At 40.4% G+C, this 25769-nt stretch overlaps 1 protein-coding gene and 1 pseudogene across 3 annotated transcripts in view; both read right to left on the reverse strand.

Moving 5' to 3' along the window:
• The window catches only part of REC114 (REC114 meiotic recombination protein), a 97289-nt gene that overhangs the window by 11229 nt on the left and 60291 nt on the right, over nucleotides 1-25769 (reverse strand). For 2 of the 3 annotated variants that reach the window (XM_045587122.1, XM_036456487.2), the window contains exons 3-4: nucleotides 24924-25007; nucleotides 11010-11210 (exon numbers count right to left, since the gene is read on the reverse strand). In XM_045587122.1, the coding sequence (XP_045443078.1) occupies nucleotides 11010-11210; nucleotides 24924-25007 (285 nt within the window). The remainder of the gene's footprint in view (nucleotides 1-11009; nucleotides 11211-24923; nucleotides 25008-25769) is intronic. The other variant, XM_036456493.2, reaches the window with a different exon arrangement.
• LOC118729138 lies at nucleotides 15143-16865 on the reverse strand (annotated as a pseudogene).

Consider the following 25769-nt stretch of genomic DNA (forward strand, 5'->3'; position numbering starts at 1 on the left):
TGTATGATCTTTCTGATGTTCTGCTGGAACTGATTTGCTAGAACTTTGTTGAGGATTTTGGCATCTATGTTCATGAGGGATATTGGCCTGTAATTCTTTTTCATTGTGTTGTCTTTATCTGGTTTTGGTATTAGAGTGATGCTGGCTTCATAGAAGGAGTTTGGAAGTGTTCCTTCCTCTTGAATTTTTTGGAATAGTCTGAGGAGGATAGGTTTTAGTTTTTCGTTTGATAAAACTCCTGTGAAACCATCTGGCCCCGGGCTTTTGTTTGTTGGAAGCTTTTTGATGACTGTTTCAATTTCTTCCAAAGTCACTGGTCTATTGAGATTTTTAGATTCTTCCTGATTGAGTTTTGGAAGGTTATGTTTTTCTAGGAATATGTACATTTCTCCAGATTGTCTAGTTTGTTGGAGTAGAGTTTTTCATAGTATTTTGTAACAATCCTTTGTATTTCGTCAGGGTCTGTTGTTATTTCACCTCTTTCGTTTCTGATTTTGTTTATATGGGTCCTCTCTCTTTGTTTCTTAGTGAGCCTGGCTAGAGGTTCATCAATCTTGTTTATCCTTTCAAAGAACCATCTCTTGGTTTTTTTTTGTTTGTTTGTTTGTTTTTATCTTTTGTATTGTTTCTTTGGTCTATGTCGTTTATCTCTGCTCTGATTTTTATTTCCTTCCTTCTGCTTACACTGGGCTTTTCTTGTTGCTCTTTTTCTAACTCTTTGAGTTGTAGAGTTAGATAATTTGTTACCATTTTTTCTTGTTTTTTGCAATAGGCTTGTAGGGATATGAACTTCCCTCTCAAAACTGTTTTTGCTCTGTCCCATAGATTTTGGATTGTTGTGTTTTCATTGTCATTTGTTGCCACAATGTTTTTAATTTCTTCCTTGATTTCTCTGGTAACCCAGTCATTGTTTAATAGCATGCTGTTTAGTCTCCATGTGTTTGATTTCTTTGGATTATTTTTATTTTAGTTGATTTCCAATTTTATGCCACTATGATCTGAGAAGATGCTTGATATGATTTCTATCTTCTTGAATTTGAAGAGACTTTGCCTATGTCCCAACATGTGGTCTATCTTTGAAAATATCCCATGTGCACTTGAGAATAATGTATATTCTGTGGCTTTGGGGTGGAGTGTTCTGAAGATGTCAATTAATTCCATCTGGTCTAGTGCGTCATTTAGGATTGATGTTTCTTTGCTAATTTTTTGTTTAGATGATTTGTCCAAAGGTGATAGTGGGGTATTAAAATCTCCTACTTTGATTGCATTGCTATTAATCTCTCCCTTAATGTCCTCCAGCAGTTTTTTTGTTTGTTTGTTTGTTTGTTTGTTTTCATGTATTTGGGTGCTCCTGTATTGGGTGCATATATATTTACCAAGGTTATTTCTTCTTGTTGGATTGCTCCCTTTAATATTATGAAGTGGCCTTCATTATCCCTTGATATGTCCTTCACTTTGAGATCTAATGTGTCTATTGCTACTCCAACTTTATTTTTCATTTCCATTCACCTGGAAAACCTTTTTCCATCCCTTCACTCTCAGTCTGTGTGGGTCTTTTTTTCTGAAATGGGTTTCTTGTAGATAGCAGATATATAGGTCTTGTTTTCGTATCCAATCTGTTACCCTATGTCTTTTGATTGGAGCATTTAATCCATTTACATTTAAAGTTATTATTGATAGGTACTTACCGTGTTTCCCCGAAAATAAAACATCCTCTGAAAATAAGACCTACTTACAGGTTTCCTTCTGAGTGAAATATAAGTCATCCCCCCGAAAATAAGGCCTCCCTAGGCTCTGTCTCGGAATGAAAATTAATTTACTGTAAACTGGTCACTAGGGCCACCCCGACTGGCGTCTAGCAACCAGTGACATTACTCGGAGTCCTGATGTCACTGCTGTGTGGAGGCGGAGCGGAGGTCAGAGTGAGCGGTGAGCATGGGGCAGGAGAGAGGAGGAGACTTTCGCAGATGCGTGTAGAAGAACAGGAGGATTAGAGCTGACGGGATGCAACGAAGGTGGTGAGTGCTGGTCTGTCTCTGATGACACTACCTGATGCTCGCGGCCACCCTCACGATGACTGAAGGTTCTCAGTCAGTGGCAGACCCTGCTCCAGCCCAGATCCAGGCCCCAGCAAGCCCAGTGACAGTCCCCAGGCAGGCCCCAGAGGGTAAATGTCTGATAAAGGGGTAGGGGGGATGTCTGGTGAAGGTGTTCAGTGGCACAGGGGTGGGGGGAGGGGAATCACTTAAAATGACAGGAAGATCAGAGGGGGCAATCAGAATGACACAGGAGGATTTAAAGGGTTTACTAAAATGGTAATCCCCCCTCTGATTCTCCTGTGCCATTTTGATTACCCCCTTTGATCCCCCCTGTGTCATTTTAACTGATCTCCCTCCCCCCACTTTGATATCCCAATTCCTTTTTTTTACTCATGGAAATGAGTGCAAAAAGAAAAAGCTACTCAGTGGAGTACAAGAAAGGAATCGTGGAAGACTCTTTGGGCCAAAATCTTACTCCTTTCTGCAAAGAGAAGATGTTGAGTATCCGATTGGTCCGAAAATGGCGAGCAGAGTATGGTAACCTATAGAACAAGTGGACAAGGGAAATGCTAAAAAGCACAAGTGTGGATCAGGTCGGCAATTATTATTTTCCGAGCTGGAAGATCTGATCTGTGAATGGGTTGTTGACAGGAGAGCAAAGGCTTTGGTTGTGAATAGGGCTCAGATTCAAGAATTTGCCCTTGCAATGGCACCACAGTTTGACATAGCCCCGAAGACTTCAAAGCATCACAACACTGGCTGGATAATTTCCTTCAGCGAAGTGAACTGTCTTTAAGAAGATCTACTGGTACAACATTGTTTAGGTTGGAAGATACTCAAGTTATTAAGCGGGTACTTGCATTCAAGTCCTTTATTGATGATGCTGACTTCTCTAAATACAATCTTTCCAACATGATTGCTATGGATGAAACTGCAGTGTTTATGGGCCAATCATCTCAAAAAACAATTGAACAGCGAGGTGCCTCAGTGTACATCCCCTCCACTGCTTACAAAAGTGCATGTGTTTGCTGTATTTTGGCAATTCGTCTGGATGGCACTAAAATTTCATCTTTAATCATTTCTAAGGGCAAGAAGGAAAAGATTGGATGTGTTTTGGGCGTTTTTATTCTTGAAACTGAAAAAGCCTGGGCCACACAAGCAGTTATAAGGAAATGGGTTGATTTAATGCTGCCGCTTGTTATGCAAGGGAGCCAAAGAGGTCTGCTAGTCTGGGATGCAGCCAGCACTCACCGCACTAAAGACATGAAGACATTTCTTCACAAAAGAATAGATCAGATAATGATTCCTGCAGCAATGACAGCCTATCTCCAGACTCTTGATATTGCAATAAACAAGCCATTCAAAGACAATTTGCACATGGAAATTAATGACTACATTGAAAATAGAATGGAGAGAAATCAGCGTGGAAACTTTGTGGAACCTAAACTGCAAGAAGTTGTGACTTGGGTGAAGAATTCATGGGAGAAAATCACTGACAGTTGCATTGCAGATGCACTGCGAGCAGGCCACCTTGACAAGAAGTACTCATTTAAAGACAGTGCTATTGCTAAACATGAGAGATTTGATCCACTGATTCTGAAAGAAATGGAGTCACAAGAAATTCACCAGGAAATTCAAGAATTGGATTGTTATGATGATGTTCCAGAAGATGATGACATGATTGTCATTGAATAAATGAGTAAATTCTTGATACTGTAGGATTCACAGTTTGTCTGGTTTGTATTGACAACTACCGTACTACCGTACCGTATACAGGTAATAAATTTCCTTTATTTTCATTTAACAATAAATGTGTATGGTATTCTTCTTCATGGAAAAATAAGACATCCCCTGAAAATAACACCTAGCGCATCTTTGGGAGCAAAACTTAATATAAGACACTGTCTTATTTTCGGGGAAACAGGGTCTTTGACGCCATTTTTATTCTATACCCCTGTGCTCCTTCTTCGCTTCCTATTTTTTATTTTTACAGATCCTTTAGCATTTCTTGCTTTGCTGCTTTGTGGTGATAAATTCCCTTAGTCTTTTTTTTTGTCTGTGAAGCTCCTGATTTCACCTTCAATTTTGATTGATAGCCTTGCTGGGTACAGTATTCTTGAATTCAGATCCTTCCTTTGCATTATTTGTATATTTCATTCCATTCCTTTCTGGCCTGATAAGTTTCTGTTGAGAAATCAGTTGTTAGTCTGATGGGGGTTCCTTTGCATATAACTTTGTCTCTCTTTGGCTGCTTTTAAGATTCTTACTTTGTCGTTGGTGTTTGCCAGTTTAATTACAATGTGCCTTGGTGTTGGGTTTTGGGGGGTTCATTTTGCTTGGGATTCTGTGAGCTTTTTGGATTTGAGTGGGGTTTTTCCCTATATCAGGAAAGTTTTGTCATTATTTCTTGAAACAGGTTTTCTATGCCTTCCTCAGTTTTCTTTCCTTCTGGAACCCCAATTATGTGGATGTTGTTTTGTTTTGTGTTGTTCCAAAGCTCCTTTAGGCTCTCCTCCTGATTTTTTAATTTTTTTTTTTCTATTGAATAGAAGCTGCTCTACTTGGGTATTTTTTCCCACCTTGTCTTCTAGTTCACTGATGTGGTCCTCTGCTTCTCTAGTCTACTCTTGATGCTTTCTATTGAATTCTTTACAGTAGCGATGTCATTTTTCATTTCTTCTTGGTTCATCTTCATTTCCTGTTGGTTCTTCTTCATTTCTTCGTGGCTCTTACTCTTACTGTCATTTGTTTTCCATTTTTTTTAGCCATCTTATGCTCATTACTCTGAATTCTTGCTCTGGTAGGTTGCTTGCTTCAAACTCGTTTACTTCCTTTTCTGGTGATGCCTGCTTTTCTTTCATGTGTGGGCTGTTTCTTTGTCTCCTCATGGTCTCTCTTTCCAGGATGTCTGGTTATGTAGATCTCTCTCTCCTTTCGGCAGTGCGGTGGGCACTCCTTTGAGTCCAAGTGTTCGTGCTGCCTGGGACTGGCTTTCTGGGGCTCACAGCTGCTCGGTGGTCACTGTGGCTGTGGATATTGAGACCTCTGACAAGATCCACTTTTCTGTTAAAGATGGTGAGATTTCCCTGTCCAAGCTTGTAGGTAGCTCCGGGAGGGGACCCAGCCCGGCCATGGGTGCTACCCTGTCAGGGGCACCCTGATCAGCAGCCCCCCACCTTCTCCTGGAGTTCGCCTGTCTCTTAGCTTGCTAACAAACACTCCCAGCATGACCCTCAGCTGCTCTCTCTTTCTGTTTTAGGACAAGGCTCAACCCGTCCATCTAGTCTTCCGCCATTTTGTCTCTCCTCCAAGTTATTCTTTATAAACAGTTTTGATGTGTTACACAGGTGTAAAAAGTACACAAAGTCAGCAAACAACTTTTCCTTAGAATTATATATTTAGTACTCAGTTACATTATTTTATTTTTGTGAAATGAGAACTGATCGACCAAACCTTTCAAACTGACCCACCAGACAATAAATATCACCATATGTTTGATTCACAGTACATTTGGGCATAAACACTTCAATTACAGCTTTGTGTTTAGTATCAAAAATCTTTTCTTTTTTGTGTGCGTGTTTTTGCTACAGATCTCTTGCTCTGGATTACATTTTGAAAACTGCCTATTACAGATAAAGCACCTTCCCAGGTATGCTTCTGAGAAACAGATGTATTTATGCACACAAAGGTGTGTGCACACCTTTTCATGCACAAATGTCCTGCACCACACTCCCAGAACATGCCCACTGTGTGTGTGTGTGGCCATGGACCCACAGGAGAAGTGGCTGTGAGTCTGGCACTGAGTCATACCTGTCAGGACCTAGGCAGCAATTTTCTCCTGAAGAGATAGCCCCTCCCTGCAGTCTCCTGGCATCCAATACAGCCACACCCAGAATACACCCTGACTGTTACAAAGGATACAAAAAATGTCCCAGCATAAACAGTCCCCCAAACATGTTGGAGCCCCACTGGCCTCTCCAGCAAAGTTTTCTTCTTTTTACTTTGAAAATAGTTTTATTGGCTCATAAGACCTTTGTATGTATATATATATACTCGAGATATATATGTATATATATGTGTGTGTATATGTGTGTGTGTGTGTGTGTGTGTGTGTGTGTGTGTGTGTGTATATATATATATATATATATATATATATATATATATATATATATAAATACCCCAGAACACTATGCAGTATTAAATCACAATTACAAGGGGGATAAAATGGTGACAGAATAAAAGGACATGTCCTGGGCCTTGTCCCAGAGCAGATAGAATGAGCAGCTGAGTCAAATAACATTCACCCAAAATTGAAGGAGACACAGCTAGTGAGACAATTCACAGCCAGGAAGGGCAGAAGACGCCTGGAGAAAGGTAAAATTCAGGAATCTGGGCTGGAGAAAACTGAGAGACCTCTGAGCCCAGAGGGTCAGAGAAACCACACATCACAGAGCCTTGTCCCTTCTGAGTAGATGACAGTTAAGATGCTATGCCAAGACTATAGTTTTTGAAATAAAATGAATCTAGATTTGAATCATAGCTTCATGATCTGACAGGCACAGTGCCTATCAGAAACGAGGTCCGCAGGGCTGCTGGTGGCAGGGGATTCTAGATCTGGTTCCACAGTCATGAAAGACTGAGCCTTGAGGGGGCAGCTTGGATGGCTGCCCAGACTGTGTGGGGCCAGGAGGAGAGGGGCTTGCAGACGCACAGCTTTCCCCTCTTTGTGGTCTTTGCTTTTCTTTGCTGAACCTAGTTCATAGGACCTTTTGGATACAGACACACACCCCTGGCTGAGGTTCAGGAGAAGGTGCATACTTGTGGAGACGGGAGAGGCTGGGGTGAGGAGAGGGCACAGGAGAAGTAGCTGTGAGTCTGGCACTGAGTCATACCTGTCAGGACCTAGGCAGCAATTTTCTCCTGAAGAGATAGCCCCTCCCTGCAGTCTCCTGGCATCCAATACAGCCACACCCAGAATACACCCTGACTGTTACAAAGGATACAAAAAATGTCTGAATAGTCTCTGAGAGTCCACAGGGACTGGCCTAAAGAGAGGCCTTCAGTCTCAAGAACAGAAACTGAGAAGCCACAGACAGTACAGAAGAGTGGGATCTTAGACACTTCACTTTTTCATTTTTATTTGATTTTATTATTACCTCTTTTTTCTTTATTTTCCTTTTTTCCGTTTATTTCTTTCCTATTTCTTTTTGCATTATTTTTCCATCATTCCAATTTATTTTATTTTTATCCTAATTTTTAAATCAAATTAAGAAATTTATTATTATTTTCTTCTCATTCTTCTTATCCACTCATCCTCTTTCTACTTCCTTTATACTAAACTGAATATATCCATATTCATCCAATCCTTAACCTTATTTTCTGTATATAAGATTCTGCCCCCACCCTCTTTACAGGGAATTTGGTGTATGTTTTGATTTACCTGTTTGTCCTCTAATGTTTTCTATACACACACACACACACACACACACACACACACTGAGTGGCCAGATTATTATGACCCCCCATCAGTACTTCTTTGGGCCACCTTTTGTCTTCAATACTGCTGCGATTCTTGACATTGACTCCACTAGATGTTGAAAGATGATGCAAGGAATCTGACACCATGCCTGATGAATAGCACTGTCCAGTTCTGTGAGATTCGATGGTTGTGGAACCCAGCTGCCTGATGGCTCTTTTAACTTCATCCCACAATGCTCAATTGGATTGAGATCTGGTGATTGTAAAGTCTCCCTCATGTTCTTGAAACCACTCCTGCACAATATGAGCACCGTGGCATGGCGCATTGTCTTGTTGGAAGAAGCCATCTCCATTGGGATACACCAGTGTTCGGCAAACTCATTAGTCAACAGAGCCAAATAATCAACAGTACAACGACTGAAATTTCTTTTGAGAGCCAAATTTTTTAAACTTAAACTTCTTCTAATGCCACTTCTTCAAAATAGACTCATCCAGGCCATGGTATTTTATGAAGAGTCACACTCAAGGAGCCAAAGAGCTGCATGTGGTTCGTGAGCTGCAGTTTGCCGACCACAGGTATACACCATCAACATGATAGGATGAACTTGATCAGCAATGATACTTAGGTATGTTGTGCTGTTCAGATGTTTTTCCACATGAATTAAAGGCCCCAAATCATGCCAGGGAAACATGCCCCAAACCATAACACTGCTCCCACCAGCTTGAAGGGTTGTACTCATGCATGTGGGATGTGTGCTTTCGTGTTGTTTCCACAAAATTCTCACTCTGCCAATCTGCATGATGCAACTGGAAATGTGATTCATAGGACCACATGACTTTTTTCCAATGCTCAACTGTCCAAGCTTTGTGTCCTGTGTGAATTGGAGACATTTTTATGTTGCTAACTGCAGATAGCAAAGGTGTTCGAACAGGCCTTTAACTTCCATATCCCATACGATGCAGTGTAAGGCTAATTTGCCTACAAATGTTAGGTGGTCATCATAATCTGGCTACTCAGTGTGTATATATACATACACATATACATATACATGTACATACATATATGTATACCCTTTTTCTTTTTTCTCATACCATTTTTCCCCCCGATATAATTTTGTGCTCTCTTTTCTCTGGTGGTCACTTATACTGGGGTTACCAGTGTTGTGAGTGCATTTGTTTTGTTCCCTCTGTGTCATGTCTTGCCAAAGTGAATTTTATCCTGTTTGGCCAATGTGCTAGAGAGCGAGCCACATAACCAGACACCCAGAGAGTAGACTCCATCCACGAAGGTGTCAATAACACTCCAGACTTAACTATAGAGGCAGGAAGAAGGTAGCAAGGAGAGAGCGTGAGTTAGTGAGGGAGCAAAAGAGGAGTGGGTGGTTGTGTGGGGTGTTGTGCCACACCAGCACGGCCAAGGGTGAACCTGAGGAAGAGCAATGAAGGATTGAAGAAAAGACAGACAAAATAATACAGCTGGGGCTCAGTAGATCTCCTGTGCCTGAATGAGGATACAAAAGACCCAGCCTGCAAGCTGATGCTTTATTTTATAGTCTGATTAAAACAAGGATAGATTAATAAGTATACAAATGTTCTTGTTTTGGCAACACTTGCTGCACCTCCCACAGCCCATTAGCTACTTAGGAAGGAATTAGGGAGGGCTAAGAGGTCAGGCTTAATTATGCTAGGAGAGCTCAGCCCTCTGAGCTGGGACTTGTGTGTGGCCCAGCCACAGGTCAGCCCAAGGCTTGACTCTAGAGCTGCTCCCTACAGGGTGTGTGTGTGTGACTGAGGCACAGTTAGATCCCACAGGCCTTCAGAGGCAGGCTAACCAGGCTCACCTAACTCAGCAGCCACTGCTTCCTCAGAGGCCTAGCCTTTTTTTATGGGAAGAGCTGCTGTGACTGGGAGCCTAGCCTCACCCAGGGTACCCTCAGATAACATCTGGGACTATATAGCCACCCCCACCAGGGACCTGCTACCTCAGCTGTGGTCCCATGACCACCGAGACCATAGCTAAGACTTGGAAATAGCCTAAGTGCTCATCAGCAGAAGAGTGGATTACAAAACTGTGGTGTATCTACACAATGGAATATTATGCTGAGGTAAAAAAAGAAGAAATTCTTACCATTTGCAACAGCACAGATGGAACTGGAGAGCATTATGCTAAGCGAAATAAACCAGTCAGAGAAAGATAAATATTATATAATCTCACTCATTTATGGAATATAATGAACAACGTAAACTGGAACAAAAACATCCAGAGACAGAGAAGCATGGATCAGACCGCCAAACCTCAGAGGGAAGGTAGGGGAAGTTAGGGGTAATGGGGAGAGGTCAACCAAAGGACTTGTATGCATATAAGCCTAACCAATGGACAGTCAACAGGGGGGTGAGGGCATGAATGGTGTTTTTTTGGGGGGTAATGGAGCAATAAGGACACATAAGTAATAAATACCTTAATCAATAAAGAAATAAAAAGAAAAAATCACAATTATACATATATATATATATATATATATATATATATATATATATATATATATTTATCAAAGCTACCCAGAATATCATTTTTAAAGGGGAAAAAATCCTACAGATCTGAATTCTGGAAAAACATGATTTAAATACTATGACAAAATAGATAATTCCTTATCACATTAATTCATTGCATAGAGCTGCCAGACATTTCCATATGCATAACCATTGCAGAGTGCAAATGAACACAATTCAACATTACACACGTTAGCTAAGTAGCTGTGCCACCACTTAAGAAACTGAAATTTCTGGCACAAAGAGTTGGGCTATTTTAACTTTTACCAGGAAACCAACTTCACAATCCATTTACTCTCTTTATGGCTATTCATATTTAAAAAAAGGAAGAAGAAAAAAGAATAGACTCACTCTATTCATTTTTGAGAAAATATCCACTAAATACCCAGCAATGATGGTGTTCCCCTAAGAAAGGCTAGTTTACTCCCTGCACAGTCACACAAGGGCTGTCCTTTGAAACAGTGTCATGCTTTAGGATGCACCCATCTGTGTGTGTTCTCACTGTCGGTGATGGGAGAGAATGTGGTGCAGATAGGTACACTGCCTGGATTTGTGCTAAGGTGACCACAGTTTTGCTCACAATACTTTTGTCCCATTAACATAAATACCGACAAAGTGAAAAGGGCAAATAATGTCTTAATATTATTACAAAAGTAACTTGGACTTTGTGGATCCCTGAAAAGGTCTCAGGGATGGAGCTGTGAACCACACTCTGATTACCAGTGTTTCAGAGTGACATCCAGAATGCAGCTGGAACCCCTCCCTGACTAATTGCTAGGATTACAGGTAGCTACAATGGAGAATCAACCTTCAATTAAAAATGTCACTCAACATTAATTTTAAACCTGCAAACCTGATGGATTTGACAAATTCCACTGTTGAATTCTGGCCCCCAGAGAGTATGACCTGCCAGATTTCTTATACCAACACCGGCTTACTTACTTCATGCTGCAGTGGGATGGTTGGCACACAGCCCTCCCCGCTGCTTCCACCTGCCCTCAGTAGGACAGGATCCCGAATGTCCCCGTTGGGCACCTGCACGGTTATGTACTGGGCCAGGCTCTGCACACAGCTGCTGCAGTGCTCTAGCGCCTGCTGCTTGGACTCTCCACTGAACTGTACCCGGAACATGCGACTCTTGTTCTGTTTGACAAATAGAAAGTTATTCTAAGGGACTGTTGTCATATCACTAAACTTTTATTTACTGCATGGTCTGCTAGAGAGTGCTTTCCTTTGCTCAGAGGAAAAGAGATACAGACAATGGAGCATTCACCCTAGATTGTTGATGTGAGTATAGAAAAGCTAATAACCAGTTTTCTTCCCACTCTTGAGAGCTGTTCCTTTTACTAAAATTCATTTTCTTCAGGGAACAGATATTAGTGAAAATAGAAAACCCATCTTATACAGACCAAGAAGATGACATACTGACTGCAGTAAAAGACCAATGTCTTGTCTTACTTTGGAATAAAGATTAGATAACTTTTAATTCCTGAAGTAAAAATCAGTGAAGATGATACAGCATATTCCTGCCTCAACAAAAATTTTTTAAAACTGAGTATATAAAAGAGCAAACCAGGTTGATGCCATGTTAAACAAACCAATGAATTTAAAAAAACAAGATTGGGGAATGGGACAGTCAGGCTGATGCTAAACACTAATGTGTGCCATGTTAGTAATCTGTAATATCCTTTATCTTTCCAAAGACCATGTTACATATCCTCAAACTACACAGAATTACATATTGTTTTTAATCTGCTCTATGATTTACATCCCTTGGAAAATAAGCAAATTTGGGAGAGATGCAATTAACATTTTTTGAATCTGACAACTACATCAACTTTGATTGTGAGCAAAAATTTAAATTATAACAACAACCACAACCACAAAAACCCATTACTTTAAGAGAAGTAGTTTCCTCTTTTCTAGTCTAATACTAGAGGTCTGGTGCACGAAATTCGTGCACTGGGGGCGGGGAAGGGGGGGGGCGGTGTCTCTTAGCCCAGTTGGCACCCTATCCAATCTGGGACCCCTTGGAAGATGTCCAACTGCCAATGTAGGCCTGATCCCAGGGACTGGGCCTACACTGGTAGTTGGACATTCTTCTCACAATCTGGGACTGCTGGCTCCCAAATGCTCACCTGCCTTCCAGCCTAACCACCTCCTAACCACAATCCTGTCAGCCTGATTGACACCTAACTGCTTCCCTGCTGGCCTGATTTCCCCCAACTGCCCACCCCTGCTGACTTGGTCCCCCCCAATTCTCTTCCCCTGAAAGCCTGGTGGCCCCCAATTGCCCTCCCTTATGGCCTGGTCCCCCAAAATGCCCTCCCCTGCTGGCCTGGTCCCCCTCAACTGCCCTCTCCAGCTGGCCTGATCGCCCACAACTACCCTCCCCTGCTGGCTATCTTGTGGCAGCTATCTTTTTTTTCTTTCTTAATTTATTTAAAACATATATGACTGTACAAAGAAAACTATAAACTCCACAATAAAATGATATAACATGCTATTTGTAAGACATGACAACTATAAAATAATAGAGTAATGAGGTAAACTTGTCTATGTAGTTACAAAGTTTTTATGTGTAGTGGTACAATAGTAACTGTAAATAGGCTTTATAGAGTTACATCTTACCATGGGTTTGTTTTACATAGGTGTGTGCATTTGTGAAGACTCATTAATTAGTATAGTTAAGATTTATGCATTTTATTAAATGTCAATTTTACCTAAAAATAAAAAAAGCATAAAAAATTATCTTTAGCAAATGATATACAAGTTGAAATCTTCAGGAATGAAGTGTACTGTTGTCTGAAACTTATTATGACCTGTATCCAAAACATTAAGACAGGCTGATTGTACAGAGATGGATAACTGTGGTGAAGTGAATGCAGTAAAATTTAAATTGCAGAATCTATTAGGTCTAGTAATAATTAATGTCGTTTTCTAATACCTTTTTTAAATCGAATTTATTTAAACAATACAACAAAATTTAATCAACAATATAGTTGCCATTGTTTTCTACTACTTGTGCCCAACGCTCAGGAAGCATTTTAATCCCTCTGTTGTAAAATTCTTGTGATTTTGATGCAAAAAATTCTGTCAATGCATTTTTGAGGCATTCTTCATTATTAAATTTTTTTCCAAGAAGAAAGTTTTGCAAAGAACAAAACAAATGGTAATCGGAAGGGGCAATATCAGGAGAATATGCAGGTTGAGGGAGAACTTCCCATTCCAACTGGTGCAATTTTTCAGCAGTGATTCTTGCAGTATGCGGTCGTGCGTTATCGTGGTGAAGAATTACGCCCTTCCGATTAATCAGCACGGGTTCTTAAAGCTTGGGCTAACCTTTCCAATTGGGCACTATACACTGCACTTGTAATGGTTTGGTTAGATGGTAAAAGTTCATAATGAAGAATTCCTTTAAAATTCCACCAAACACACAACATCACTTTTTTCGCATGCAAGTCAGGTTTCAGCGTGGGCTGCGGAGCCTCATTTTTGTCCAACCATTGAGGCCACCTTTTCAAATTAACATACAGCACCCATTTTTCATCTCCGGTAACAATTTGCTCTAAAAACGGCAAATGGTTTTGACGCGAGAGGAACGAACTGCAAATTGTGACTCTTTGATTACGGTTGTTGTCGGTCAACTCATGAGGAACCCATTTTCCAAACTTTTGGACTTTGCCAAGTGCACGCAATTGATTGGAAATTGTTTTTTGTGAACAATTTAAAGTTGTCGCAAGCTCTTGTTGGGTAATTTGAGGATTTTGCACCAAAAGAGCTTGAAGAGCTTCTTGATCAAAATTGGACACACGGCCTCGACCACTCTTGTCATCTAACGAAAAATTTCCCTCGCGAAATTTCTCAAACCAACGCTGGCATTTTCTGGCGCTAACTGCATCTTGACCAAGAGCACTACAGATGTTTTTTGCAGCCTCACTTGCTTTTCTTCCTAATTGGAACTCGTAAAGCATGCAGTGCCGAATATGCTCTTCATCCGCCATCTTCTTAGTCCTAGTTTTGCAACAAAAACCAAACCAAACACAAACTTTTTCAAGCAAAACTTGTTAATTGCACTTCACACGTTCTGTAGATACCACGTGTTTGAAGGTTATGTCAATACAAGTCAACGCCAAGCAAGATTTTAAACGAATGTTAAAAAACGACATTAATTATTACTAGACCCCTAGGTAGGAGTACACAGAAAGAGAGAAGGAGATAAATAGAGAGGGCAAAGTGCCATGCACTGGAAAATGGAAACGATAATAAATGTTAGCACTACTCATTGTTTGAAAATTTTATATGATAGTTTTGAAGTTAACTAATTAGTTCTGAAGTTAAAGATTAGTATTATTTTGTCATGGAATTCAAAATTATGTACCTGTGAAACTTATTAAGGTATTTGTTTCTCAATCTTAGAAAGTGCTTACTCATTACCAGTCGAAAACTCCCTTTGATTTTCAGAAGTTGATTACCTTATGATTCGTCCTTGAAAATTCTTAGTAAATCATTCAGTTGTAATATTGACTTACATCCAGATCTGGAAGAAAACTCTGATTCCACACCTCTAGTTATAGTGTCTACTCCTCCAGTTCTCTCCCCATAAACTAGCGGCCCTATCCATCACACAGTGTATCATTCCAAAGCTGATGCTTTTCACTTAGAGGTATTTCCAGGGAACTTTTGACTTACTATATAAATATACTGTTCTTTATCATTCCAATATTAAGTGTTTTAATCACTAAATAATTATTAATTAAGATATACTTCATACATTTGCTCTCCATTAAGCAGTATTTTTCTTCTCATTACCCAACCATGTAACATTTGTGAAGGCAGAGCCCATGTCTAGGTTTCATGAGTACCTACCACAGTACTTAGCGTGTGGAAGACCCTTGGACATATTTACTGAATGAAAAAATAAAGAATATTTACTATTATTCACAATATGCCTTTCTCAACTGATACTGAATAGAAATCATCAACATTAGGGCAACAGTAAAGTTTGACTATTAGTTCAAATATAAGTTATAATAATATTTTGTTCTCATATATGTAAATCTTCTTTTTTAAAAAAACATATTTTGCTATCCTAAATGGTTTAAAGGTTATTGTGACTTGACTAACTCAGAAGTTTCAAAAATTAAAAGTCAAGTGATAAATCTATATTTAAAAAAACAAGTACTTACTTTGCATACTAACAAATCAAACTCTTTTCAAAGTTCAAAGGGAAGAGAAGCTGTACTGATTTGTATCAAAGTAAGATTCAATTTTTATAAAGACTAATAATCTCATATCAGAATCAAATAAATTTCAGAACTCAGTTTTGAGAGAAAAAGGAAAGGTTTTAATTAAAATCTTTACAATAAAATAATTATGATTATAAATCTCTAGTTAAATATGTACATATTACATGGTATTTTAAAAAAGAATGGAAGTGAATAAAGTTTTTCAGGCAAATCTAATACACAAATATACCATCTTTTAGAGTATAATGTCAGTTTAACATTCTTAAACAGCTGTGTCAGACAATGGCTCTGCTTTGTGCAAAACATGATAAGCAAAATTAAGAAAAATTCCGCAAAATTCTTTAGTTCCTCAAGAAAATGACTAAAAAAGAAAATAGAAAAGAAAACAAGATTGTACACTCAAGTATACAGAGGCTAGAAAGACTGGCACTAATGTAACCCCCATATCTGCTAAATAAATCCTTGGGTAGCTTTAGTTTGAAGTTAAAAGTTAAAGTCCTAGCAACTGTGCTTTTATGCAGCCACATGGCCAATAAGGTAGATGTTGTCATAAAGGTGCCCTACAAAATCTTCACTAATATTTTGAGCAGCCCGACAAGTATTTCGAATAAATTCTCGTTTTGACTAGCCCTCACATGAGGGCTAGTGAGGTCAATGGAAAGTAGAATCAAAGAGTAGCACAGTACATAGACAGCATCAGGACTAAGGTCAAGTTCTCTCATTAAATCAGGGTTATAAGCACAGAATCTATGTGAGAACTTTGTTATAAGAGTTTCAAGATATTCCCCACTCTCTTCAGGGGCATGGATGTGATGAAAAAATTCTCTGAGTGCATTAGGCAAGAATTGATTTATAAAATTATGCAGTGTTACAAGGTCATCCAAGACATCTCTCCTTTCATCAAGATAGATTCTCAGCTTTTTCCAATTTAATGTTCTTATACGGAAGATAAACTTTGCTATTTCCTTTGGTGAATTGTCTAGGATACCCTTGGACATAAAGTAGTTCACTCCTTCATCTGGATTGGCATTAAAGGTGAGGCTTTCTTTATCCAGCTGCATATATAATTTTCTAAAAGGAAATCCTATAGGTGGGTTCTTATTGTATATGGAACAGTGACCCCAAGTGGATTTACACAACCCTTGCCACAAAAGTTCATCATTAGCAAGGTCCTGCCAAACACATGAAGCTAAGCAGAAGTCGGTTGCATTCAGGTAGGACAAGATGGTAAAGCCTAGCTCAGGAGACAACATTTCCAAATTAATGAATCCTTCCTGTTCTTTAGATTTCCTTGCCTTCAAGAGATGATATATAAATGCCTCCTTGGACATGTTTATAATGACTGCTGCTGGCAGCCATCCTCCTGATCTGCTCTCTGCTGAGGTAGCCTTGTTCACTATAACCTTCCTGCTATAGCTGCTGGTTTCTGGCCACTCTCCACAGACCCTGACCCATCTGCAAGCCTGAGCGACCTGCAATCCCCACTGCTGCCACTCCGAATCGGCCTCTTGATGGAGGCTTTTAGCCAAAACAGAAAAGAGCTCAGCCGGGAACTTCATTGAGAAGCTGGCTCAGACATTACTGGCTCACGCTGATGAGGGTGAGGGTGAGGGTGGCGAGAACCCCAGAAACAGCACCGGCTTCCTCCAAATAGAGTGCACCTCAAGCTGCAGCAGCGAGGGCTACTGACAGTCTGAGGTTTCATAGTGGCTATCTTTGACCACATGGGGCGTCCATCTTGTGCAAGGGCGTAAGGATCAATTTGCATATTACCTCTTTATAGATAGGGTTCTGCCCAGTTTAGAGAAGTCAACTTACATAAAAGTCACCCCAAATGGGATTGTCCATATAGTGTACTTTTATTTAATTTCTTCTGAGAAGAAATTCAGGTGCTAACTTAGTGATAACACTTTCCATTTATTAAATCCATAAATCATACTGCTAACTGGAAAATGTAACCACAGTCAGGAAAATTCTGTAAATTCCTGTGAGCAAAAATTCCTTGATTCTCCACTTCACAATCCTACTATTTAAATGTTTAAGTGAAGCCATGAAGCAAAGCCCTGTATTTAGGTTACAGAAAACTCTTGGAATGGTCAGGTGTCATATTCAGAATAGACCTGCAACCCCTTTATTGCCATTGTTAGGTTCCCTTCAGGTTTTAATTCATTTAATTTTCTCCCTAAGTAGAAAAAGTAATGTTACCATTATCCCCTCTAACCATGAAAAAATACAAAAAAGAAACATCCTTCCTAATAAAAGAATGATATGCAAATTGACCGTGCCTCCACGACACCCACAAGCCATAGCCAGAAGCCAATCAGGAGCAAGCATGCAAATTAACCCAACCAAGACAGCTACAGCCATGGAGAGAGCAGGAGGCTTGAGTTTCTCCGGCCATGGAGGAAGCCAAGCTTTTCGCCTGCCATGGCCAGCCTAGGCTTCCGCTCAAGGCTACAAAGCTTCAATGATAGAAGATAAATAAATCCTAACAAAAAATGGTGGCAGCCACAGAGCTGGAGAGAGCAGGAGGCTTGAGTTGGCCCCAGCGATGGAGGAAGCCAAGCTTTCGCAGCCCTGCCTACCTTGGCCTCCACTCAAGTTTACAAAAGTTCAATTATAGAAGATAAATAAATCCCAGACACCAGGGCCTCTGTTTGGGTCACCGGGAAGCATGGCCGGCCTGAAAACCACCACAGGCCTATCACCCAGGCTGCCCCATGCCCCAAGGGAACCCCCACCCTGATCCAGGACACCCTTTAGGGCAAACCAACTGGTCCCCACCCATGCACCAGGCCTCTATTCTATAAAATCTAATAAAAGAGTAATATGCAAATTAATCATCACTCTGCTACACCCACCAGCCAATCAGGAGCAAATATGCAAATTAACCCCAACCAATATGACTGCGGCCAAGAGAGCAGGAGGGAGGCTTGGGTTTCCCCGACAATGGAGGAAGCCAAGCTTTCCACCTGCCCTTGCTGTCCTAGGCCTCCACTCAAGGCTACAAAGTTTCAATGATAGAAAATACATAAATCCAAACAGAAATGGCGGCAGCCACGGAGCTGGAAAGAGAAGGAGGCTAGGGTTGCCCCTGATGATGGAGGAAGCCAAGCTTTCTGCACACCTTGGCCAGCCCAGGTCTCTGCTTAAGGATACAAAGTTTCAATTATAGAAGATACATAAGTCCCAACAGAAATGGCTGCCACCATGGAGCAAGCAGAAGACTTGGTTCTGCTCCAGGCTACAAAGTTTCAATTATAGAAGATAAATAAACCCCAGATACCAGAGCCTCCACTTGCATCACCAGGGGGCATGGCCTGCAAACTACCACAGGCTCCTCACTCAGGCCACCCCACACCCTAAGGGAACCCCCTTCAGGGCAAACTAGCCAGCCCCCACCCATGCACCAGGCCTTTATCCTTTCTAATAAAAGAGTAATATGTAGATTGCCCATCACTCAAACACACAAGATGGCTGTCCCCATGTGGACACAAGATGGCGACCACAAGATGGCCAGAAGGGGAGGGCAGTTGGGAGGGTCCAGGCCTTCAAGGAAAAGCAGTTGGGAGCAATGAAGCCTGCAGGGGTGGACAGGGGTGACCAAACCGGCAGAGGAGTGAAGTTGGAGGCAACCAGGCCTGCAGGAAAGGGCAGTTGGGAGGGACCCAGGCCTTCAGGGGAGAGCAATTGGGAGGGGACCAGGCCTGCAGGAGAGAGCAGTTAGGGGCAATCCAACTGGCAGGGGAGCAGTTAGGAATCAATCTGGATGGCAGGGGAGTGGTTAGGAGGTGATAAAGCTGGCAGGGAGAAGCAGTTAGGGGCAATCAGGAAGGCAGGCAGGTGAGCAGTTGGGAGCCAGCACTGACCACCAGGGGGAAGACGCTCAATGCAGGAGCTGCCCCCAGCCCACAGGGCTTGACTGATAGCAGCAGCAGGGGGTCGGGCCAGGCCAGCCAAGGTGGATATCAGCGGGGGTGGGGACCCTTGATCACCCTGTTGGTTGCCCCACAGATTGGCCTTCATTGACTGCCAGGCCTAGGGACCCTACCCATGCATTTTATGCACCAGGCCTCTAGTAAACTATAGTTGAAACAATATCTCTCTACATGTAAAGAATATCCAATCAATAGCTAGAAATGTTCTTAATGTCTAAATGTGTCTGCCCATTCAGGTCAGCAAGATGTCAAGCATGACACTAACCATATAACTACAGTGTTCTAGAAGGTCTAGGTAATTCAGTAAGGTGAGAAAAGTAATACACATAACCTATTGAAAATAAAAACTTTATCATTGTGAATTATAATATTACTTTCCTGGAAATTAATAAATTATCAGAGTTAATAAAAATTTAGTAAGAAAGCTAAATAATACAGAAAAAATCCAGTAATAAGCAGCTAGAAATATCTCTGAGATAAAGAGTACCACTCATATTACACCAGGCAAAAGTTTCCTAACCTTAAATATTTAAAACTCTATATATTATATGATATATACATAAATATTATGTAGAACATTATTTAGTTGCACAAATTACATAAATATATATTTCTATGTAACATATAATCTATACACATCCATAACATGCAATCTCCCTACAGATAGTATCTACTCTGAAGATAAAAGTTAGGCAAAAGCAGTAGATAGACAATTCACAGAAGAGATATGGATAGCTAACAAACACAAAAAAAGTGTCTTCTCATTAGTTACCAAAGAAATGAAAATTAAAGGAATATGCTCATTTTGGCCTATCAAATTGGGAACAAGTTTTTAAATGTAAACTGTATCACTCTATTGGAAAGGATTTGGATAAATGAGAATTCTTATAGATTGCTACTGCTGTAGAAATGGACAACCGAAGGACTTTTCTACATGCATATAAGTACAACCAATGGACACAAAACTCTGGGGAGGGAGGGGATGTGTGGGAGGAAGGGAGGGGGGCAAAAAAAATCAATAAAATATATTAAAAAAAATAAATAAGTAAAATAAAAAAAAAAATAAAAAAAAAAAGAAATGGACAACCTATCTGAAGAGAAAATTTACTAAATAAATGTTCAAATTTCTAGACTTCTATTTCAAGAACACTGTAAATAAATTCTTAGGACAATCAAAATATGTTTGTAACAGTGAAAAGTTGATAATTCATTAATTGAATCATGGTGTTTCCAAACAAAAAATTGCTATATAGCCATGACGAATCATGTTTTCAAAGACTAAAAAATGACTTGGCATAATACTTCTATTTTATGTTATTTATTTATTTTTTTTAAATTAAATTATTATCTTTGTACATATACCATTGCCCCCTCCCTCCCATATATACCCTTCCTCCCCAGAGTTTTGTGTCCATTGGTTGTGCTTATATGCATGTATATAAGTCCTTCGGTTTATCTCTTATGTCCCCCAGATCTCCCTAACCTCCTTGCTGTAATTTGATAGTCTGCTTGTTGCTTTACTGTCTCTATATCTATCTTTTGGTTCTTCAGTTTATAATGTTCTTTACCATCCATAAATAAGTGAGGTCATGCGGTGTTTCTCTTTCATTGACTGGCTTGTTTCACTCAGCATGATGTTCTCTAATTCAATCCATTGGCATAATACTTCTGATAAAAATGTTACAAGACAAGAAAGCAGGATATAAAGCACTCTATATGCTCTAATCCCAAAGTTGTAAGTATCTACATGGCAGATACTGTTCAGTGCCATGAGCCAATCCACAGCTCAGACTAGAAAAGCCGAACACTCATTTTGCCATGTGGGATGGCCACATTACTTTTTTTTTAGTCCATGAGACAGAAATAGAGATATCCTAGGGGTTGGGGAATTATAGAGCTATATAGGAAAGTTTATGCTTTCCTTATAAAATGAACTGATGAAGTTGGTCTTCCTTGAATGGAAATAAAATAGAGCTGTAGTACCATTTTGTAAATGTGAGAGGCCAATGGAATTGCAAAGATATTGACCTTGGCACTGTGAAGTTGCTGGGCCAAAGCTAGCTAACACTGCCTGTTTCTGGATTTCTTATTTAGTAATATAATAATTTTGGGGGCCATTATATCTGGATTTTCTGTCATATGCATCTGAACGTTAATATAATACATATGCCTAGTAAAAGCTTCAAGATGTGAATATAATTGTTTCTTAATTAAATTTATTTGGATAATATTGGCTAGTGATAACATTCTGTAAATTTCATGTGTACATTGTTAAAATATATTGGTATATTCTATTGTGTGCTCACCACCTAGAGTCTCATCTCCTGTCAATATATATTTGACCCCCTTTACCCTATTCATCCTGCCCCAACCTACTGATAACCAGCTTTTTTTGTCATTAATATAATTATTGTTTTTGAGTGGTTAAATTATGACTATTTTTTTATTTTGGTCTTTATAGATAATTAAAATTTAAATAGTAATATATAATCAGGAAAAAATTAAAACTCAAGTATCAGACATATGACATGGTGTAATTTTTAAAAAAAACATATAGAGGGAAAAACCAAGACGGCGGCAAAGGTAAACAACTAATATGCTACCTGCCTGGCACAACAATTTCAAAACTACAACTAAAAGACAAAATGTCTATCACCCAGAACCAAGGGAAAGCTGGCTGAAAGAGAAAGGAGCACAAGTGCTGAAAAGCTGAAAATCCTAGATATGAAGGCACGCAAATTGGGCTGGTGGCAGGTGACTGGGCGCACGGCTTTTTTTCAACCCGAAGGGAAACAAGCTCCCAATCACTTTGAAATCCAATTTTTGGGGTCACGTGGGGGACCCAAATGCCTATGGGGAGATGCTGGTCTATCGGCCACCAGGTCTGAAAGTGAGGGTGACTTTTTTGCAGAGGTGCGCATAGCAATCACTGTTTACTGCGCTGGAGCGCGGGGACTTAGAAACAAGGAAAGGCAGAGAAGCCTGACAGCAGCAATAGCTGTTAGGCATGCCCCAGCCTAGTGATGTCCTGAGACCCCGCCCCGCCCCAAGGCCCTGTCCCGCACATTCTACAAACCCGCCCAGGCTCCACACAGCTGCTTTTGCTTATAAATGGCCTGTATTGTGGCAGCTTAACAAAATAACTGCAGCTCCAACTTCAAAACTGCCAAATCCCAAGCAAAGTGGAGAAAACTGTAGTTCTTGCAGTAGGTCCTGTTGGGTGGGCTCAGACAGTAGCTGACCTGCACCCCATTAGAGATCCAGGAACTAGTGTAGCTAGTGGTCTGTGTGAGATGACACCAGATTTCAACTATTCTCATAAGGGACACATTCAAGAGGCAGACTCAGTGAGCGCCAAAGCCCTACGGGAACAAGTCCTCCTCCATAAATGTGTCTCCAGCACAGCAATTCTTCCATTATAGACACAGCGGGTCCTCACAGCCAATTGGCCTGGAGGTCAATTCCTCCCAGTGACACCAACAACAATCAAGACTTAACTACAACAAGGGTGTACACAGTGTCCACAAAGGGGTGTACCAAGAGTGTCCACATCAGGCAACTGGGAGGCTGACTCATTGAGGCTGACTCATATAGGACATCAGTCCCACAAAGCTACCCTACCAACTCAGGGAAGCAGCGAAAATTCCAAGAAAAGAAAAGAGATCTCAAACAAAAGAAATGGAGGAGAACAAAAGACTGGATATAGAGTTCAAAACCACGCTTATAAGGTTTTTCAAGAATTTCCTAGAAAAGGCTGATAAATTTAACAAGACCCTCGAGGATATTAAAAAGGACCAACTATAAATTAAACATACACTGACTGAAATAAAAAATATTATACAAAGACCCAACAGCAGACTAGAAGAACGCAAGAAGAATCCAGAAAGTTGAAGATAGTGTAAGAAACCTCTGGGACAACTTCAAGCGTACCAACATCAGAATTATAGGGTGCCAGAAGAGAGAGAGCAAGACACTGAAAACCTATTTGAAGAAATAATGACAGTAAACTTCCCCCACCTGGTGAAAGAAATAGACTTACAAGTCCAGGAAGTACACAGAACCCCAAACAAAAGGAATCCAAAGAGGACCATACCAAGACAAATCATAATTAAAATGCCAAGAGCAAAAGACAAAGAGAGAATATCAAAAGCAGCAAGAGAAAAAACAGTGAACAACAAATACATATATATCAACAAGTGAACCTAAAAGTCAAGTGACTTAAAAATCTAATAAATAGAATAAACTGGTGAATATAACAGAATTAGGGGCATAAAATGGGAGGAAATTGATAATTCTCAGGAGGAAAAGGGATGTCTGAGTTGGGGGTATGGAAAGAGACTGGACAAAAATCATACACGTATAGCTGATCTTTTACAGAGAGGAAGGGAGAGAGATAGAGAGTTAGAAACATCAATGACAGAGAAACATCTGCCTCCTGCACACCCCCTACTGGGGATGTGCCCACAACCATTGTACATGCCCTTGACTGGAATTGAATCTGGGACCTCTCAGTTTGCAGGCTCTATACACTGAGCCAAACCAGTTAGGACTCTATTAAATGTTCTTGAAGACCTCTTCCGACTTTTCAGTTCATGAGACATTAGAAATTAGGAACTCTCACCTAAATTTCAATATTATCTATTCAGTGAATGTTAACAGATTTTTTTATAGCTAATTCAGAGAGAAAACAATCCAGGTGACTAGTCCACATTTGGTGAGACTTATTCTTTATGTTTAATAGAGGTAGACAGCAAATAAAAAACGAATTTAATTTTTATTTATTTATTTATTTATTTATTTAAAAATATATTTTATTGATTTTGTACAGAGAGGAAGAGAGAGGGATAGAGAGTTAGAAACATCAATGAGAGAGAGTCATCGATCAGCTGCCTCTTGCACACCCCCTACTGGGGATATGTCCACAACCAAGGTACATGCCCTTGACCGGAATCAAACCCGGGACCTTTCAGTCCCCAAGCCGACGCTCTATCCATTGAGCCAAACTGGTTTCGGCATGAATTTAATTTTTAATATTAAAGAGAAAAATGAAAAGATACACTCAGTGAATCACTAAAAAGTACACAACGTTTGTTGTTGTTGTTGTTGTTGTTAATCCTTACCTGAAGATATTTTCCCATTACTTTTTACAGAGAATGCAAGGGATGAAGGGAGGGAAAGAAAAAGAAACATGGATGTGAAAGAGCCACATTGATTGGTTGCCTCCTGCACATGCCCCCACCAGGGCAGGATGTAATCTGCAACCCAAGTATGTGCCCTCACCAGGAATCAAAACTACAACCCATCTCTGCCTGGCCTGACACTCTAACCACTGAGCCAAAAATACACAACTTTTTAACATCTAGTAAGGCAAATGATACAGTCCACTTCTCTTCACTTTGTGCTTGGGTGATGGAGCAAGGCTGCCTGACTTCCTCAGACAGATTTGTCAGAGCACTGACTCTTCAGTAACATCCTCTTACTAACTGGCTTCTACCTTTCTACAGTCCTTGTTTCATGTTCTGCTCAAGATACAAACCTTTCTTAAACATGTGTATTATTCCAGTACCATCTCACCTGCAGAGGGAAACTCCCAAACCCCCCATGTGCACATAGAAAATGAGAAGGGTGTGGTCAATTGCTTAAAAACAGTTGGCCACACAGCATCTTGCCTTTATCATTGTTCCAAACAGAAGACAATCCATGCGTCTCACAATCTTCAACCAGTTCTTGCTGCCAATGAGTGAAAACCCTTCCTGAAACAAAACAATTAGCAAAATGAGCAATAAAAGGGAAAAGGGATGTGAAGAGTAGCTGTGGTACAGAAAGCTATGTGATTAATTATCTAAAACTAGAGGCCCATTGCACAAATTTGTGCACAGGTGGGGGTCCGTTGGCCTGGCTGGCAATCAGGACCAATCAAGGTTGTGGGATGTTGGCTGGCCATGGGAAGTTGGCTGTGGGAGTGCACTGACCACCAGGGGGCAGCTCCTGCATTGAGCATCTGCCCTCTGGTGGTCAGTGTGTGTCATAGCAACTGGTTGGTCTGCTGTTTGATCAATTTGCATATTAGTCAATTTATTATATCGGGTCTAGTAATAATTAATGTCGTTTTTAAACATTCGTTTAAAATCTTGCTTGGCGTTGACTTGTATTGACATAACCTTCAAACACGTGGTATCTACAGAACGTGTGAAGTGCAATTAACAAGTTTTGCTTGAAAAAGTTTGTGTTTGGTTTGGTTTTTGTTGCAAAACTAGGGCTAAGAAGATGGCGGATGAAGAGCATATTCGGCACTGCATGCTTAGGAAGAAAAGCAAGTGAGGCTGCAAAAAACATCTGTAGTGCTCTTGGTCAAGATGCAGTTAGCGCCAGAAAATGCCAGCGTTGGTTTGAGAAATTTCGCGAGGGAAATTTTTCGTTAGATGACAAGAGTGGTCGAGGCCGTGTGTCCAATTTTGATCAAGAAGCTCTTCAAGCTCTTTTGGTGCAAAATCCTCAAATTACCCAACAAGAGC

Source organism: Pipistrellus kuhlii, unplaced genomic scaffold (assembly GCF_014108245.1).
Source record: "Pipistrellus kuhlii isolate mPipKuh1 unplaced genomic scaffold, mPipKuh1.p scaffold_m20_p_1, whole genome shotgun sequence".
In the NCBI taxonomy this organism is placed as follows: Eukaryota; Metazoa; Chordata; class Mammalia; order Chiroptera; family Vespertilionidae; genus Pipistrellus; species Pipistrellus kuhlii.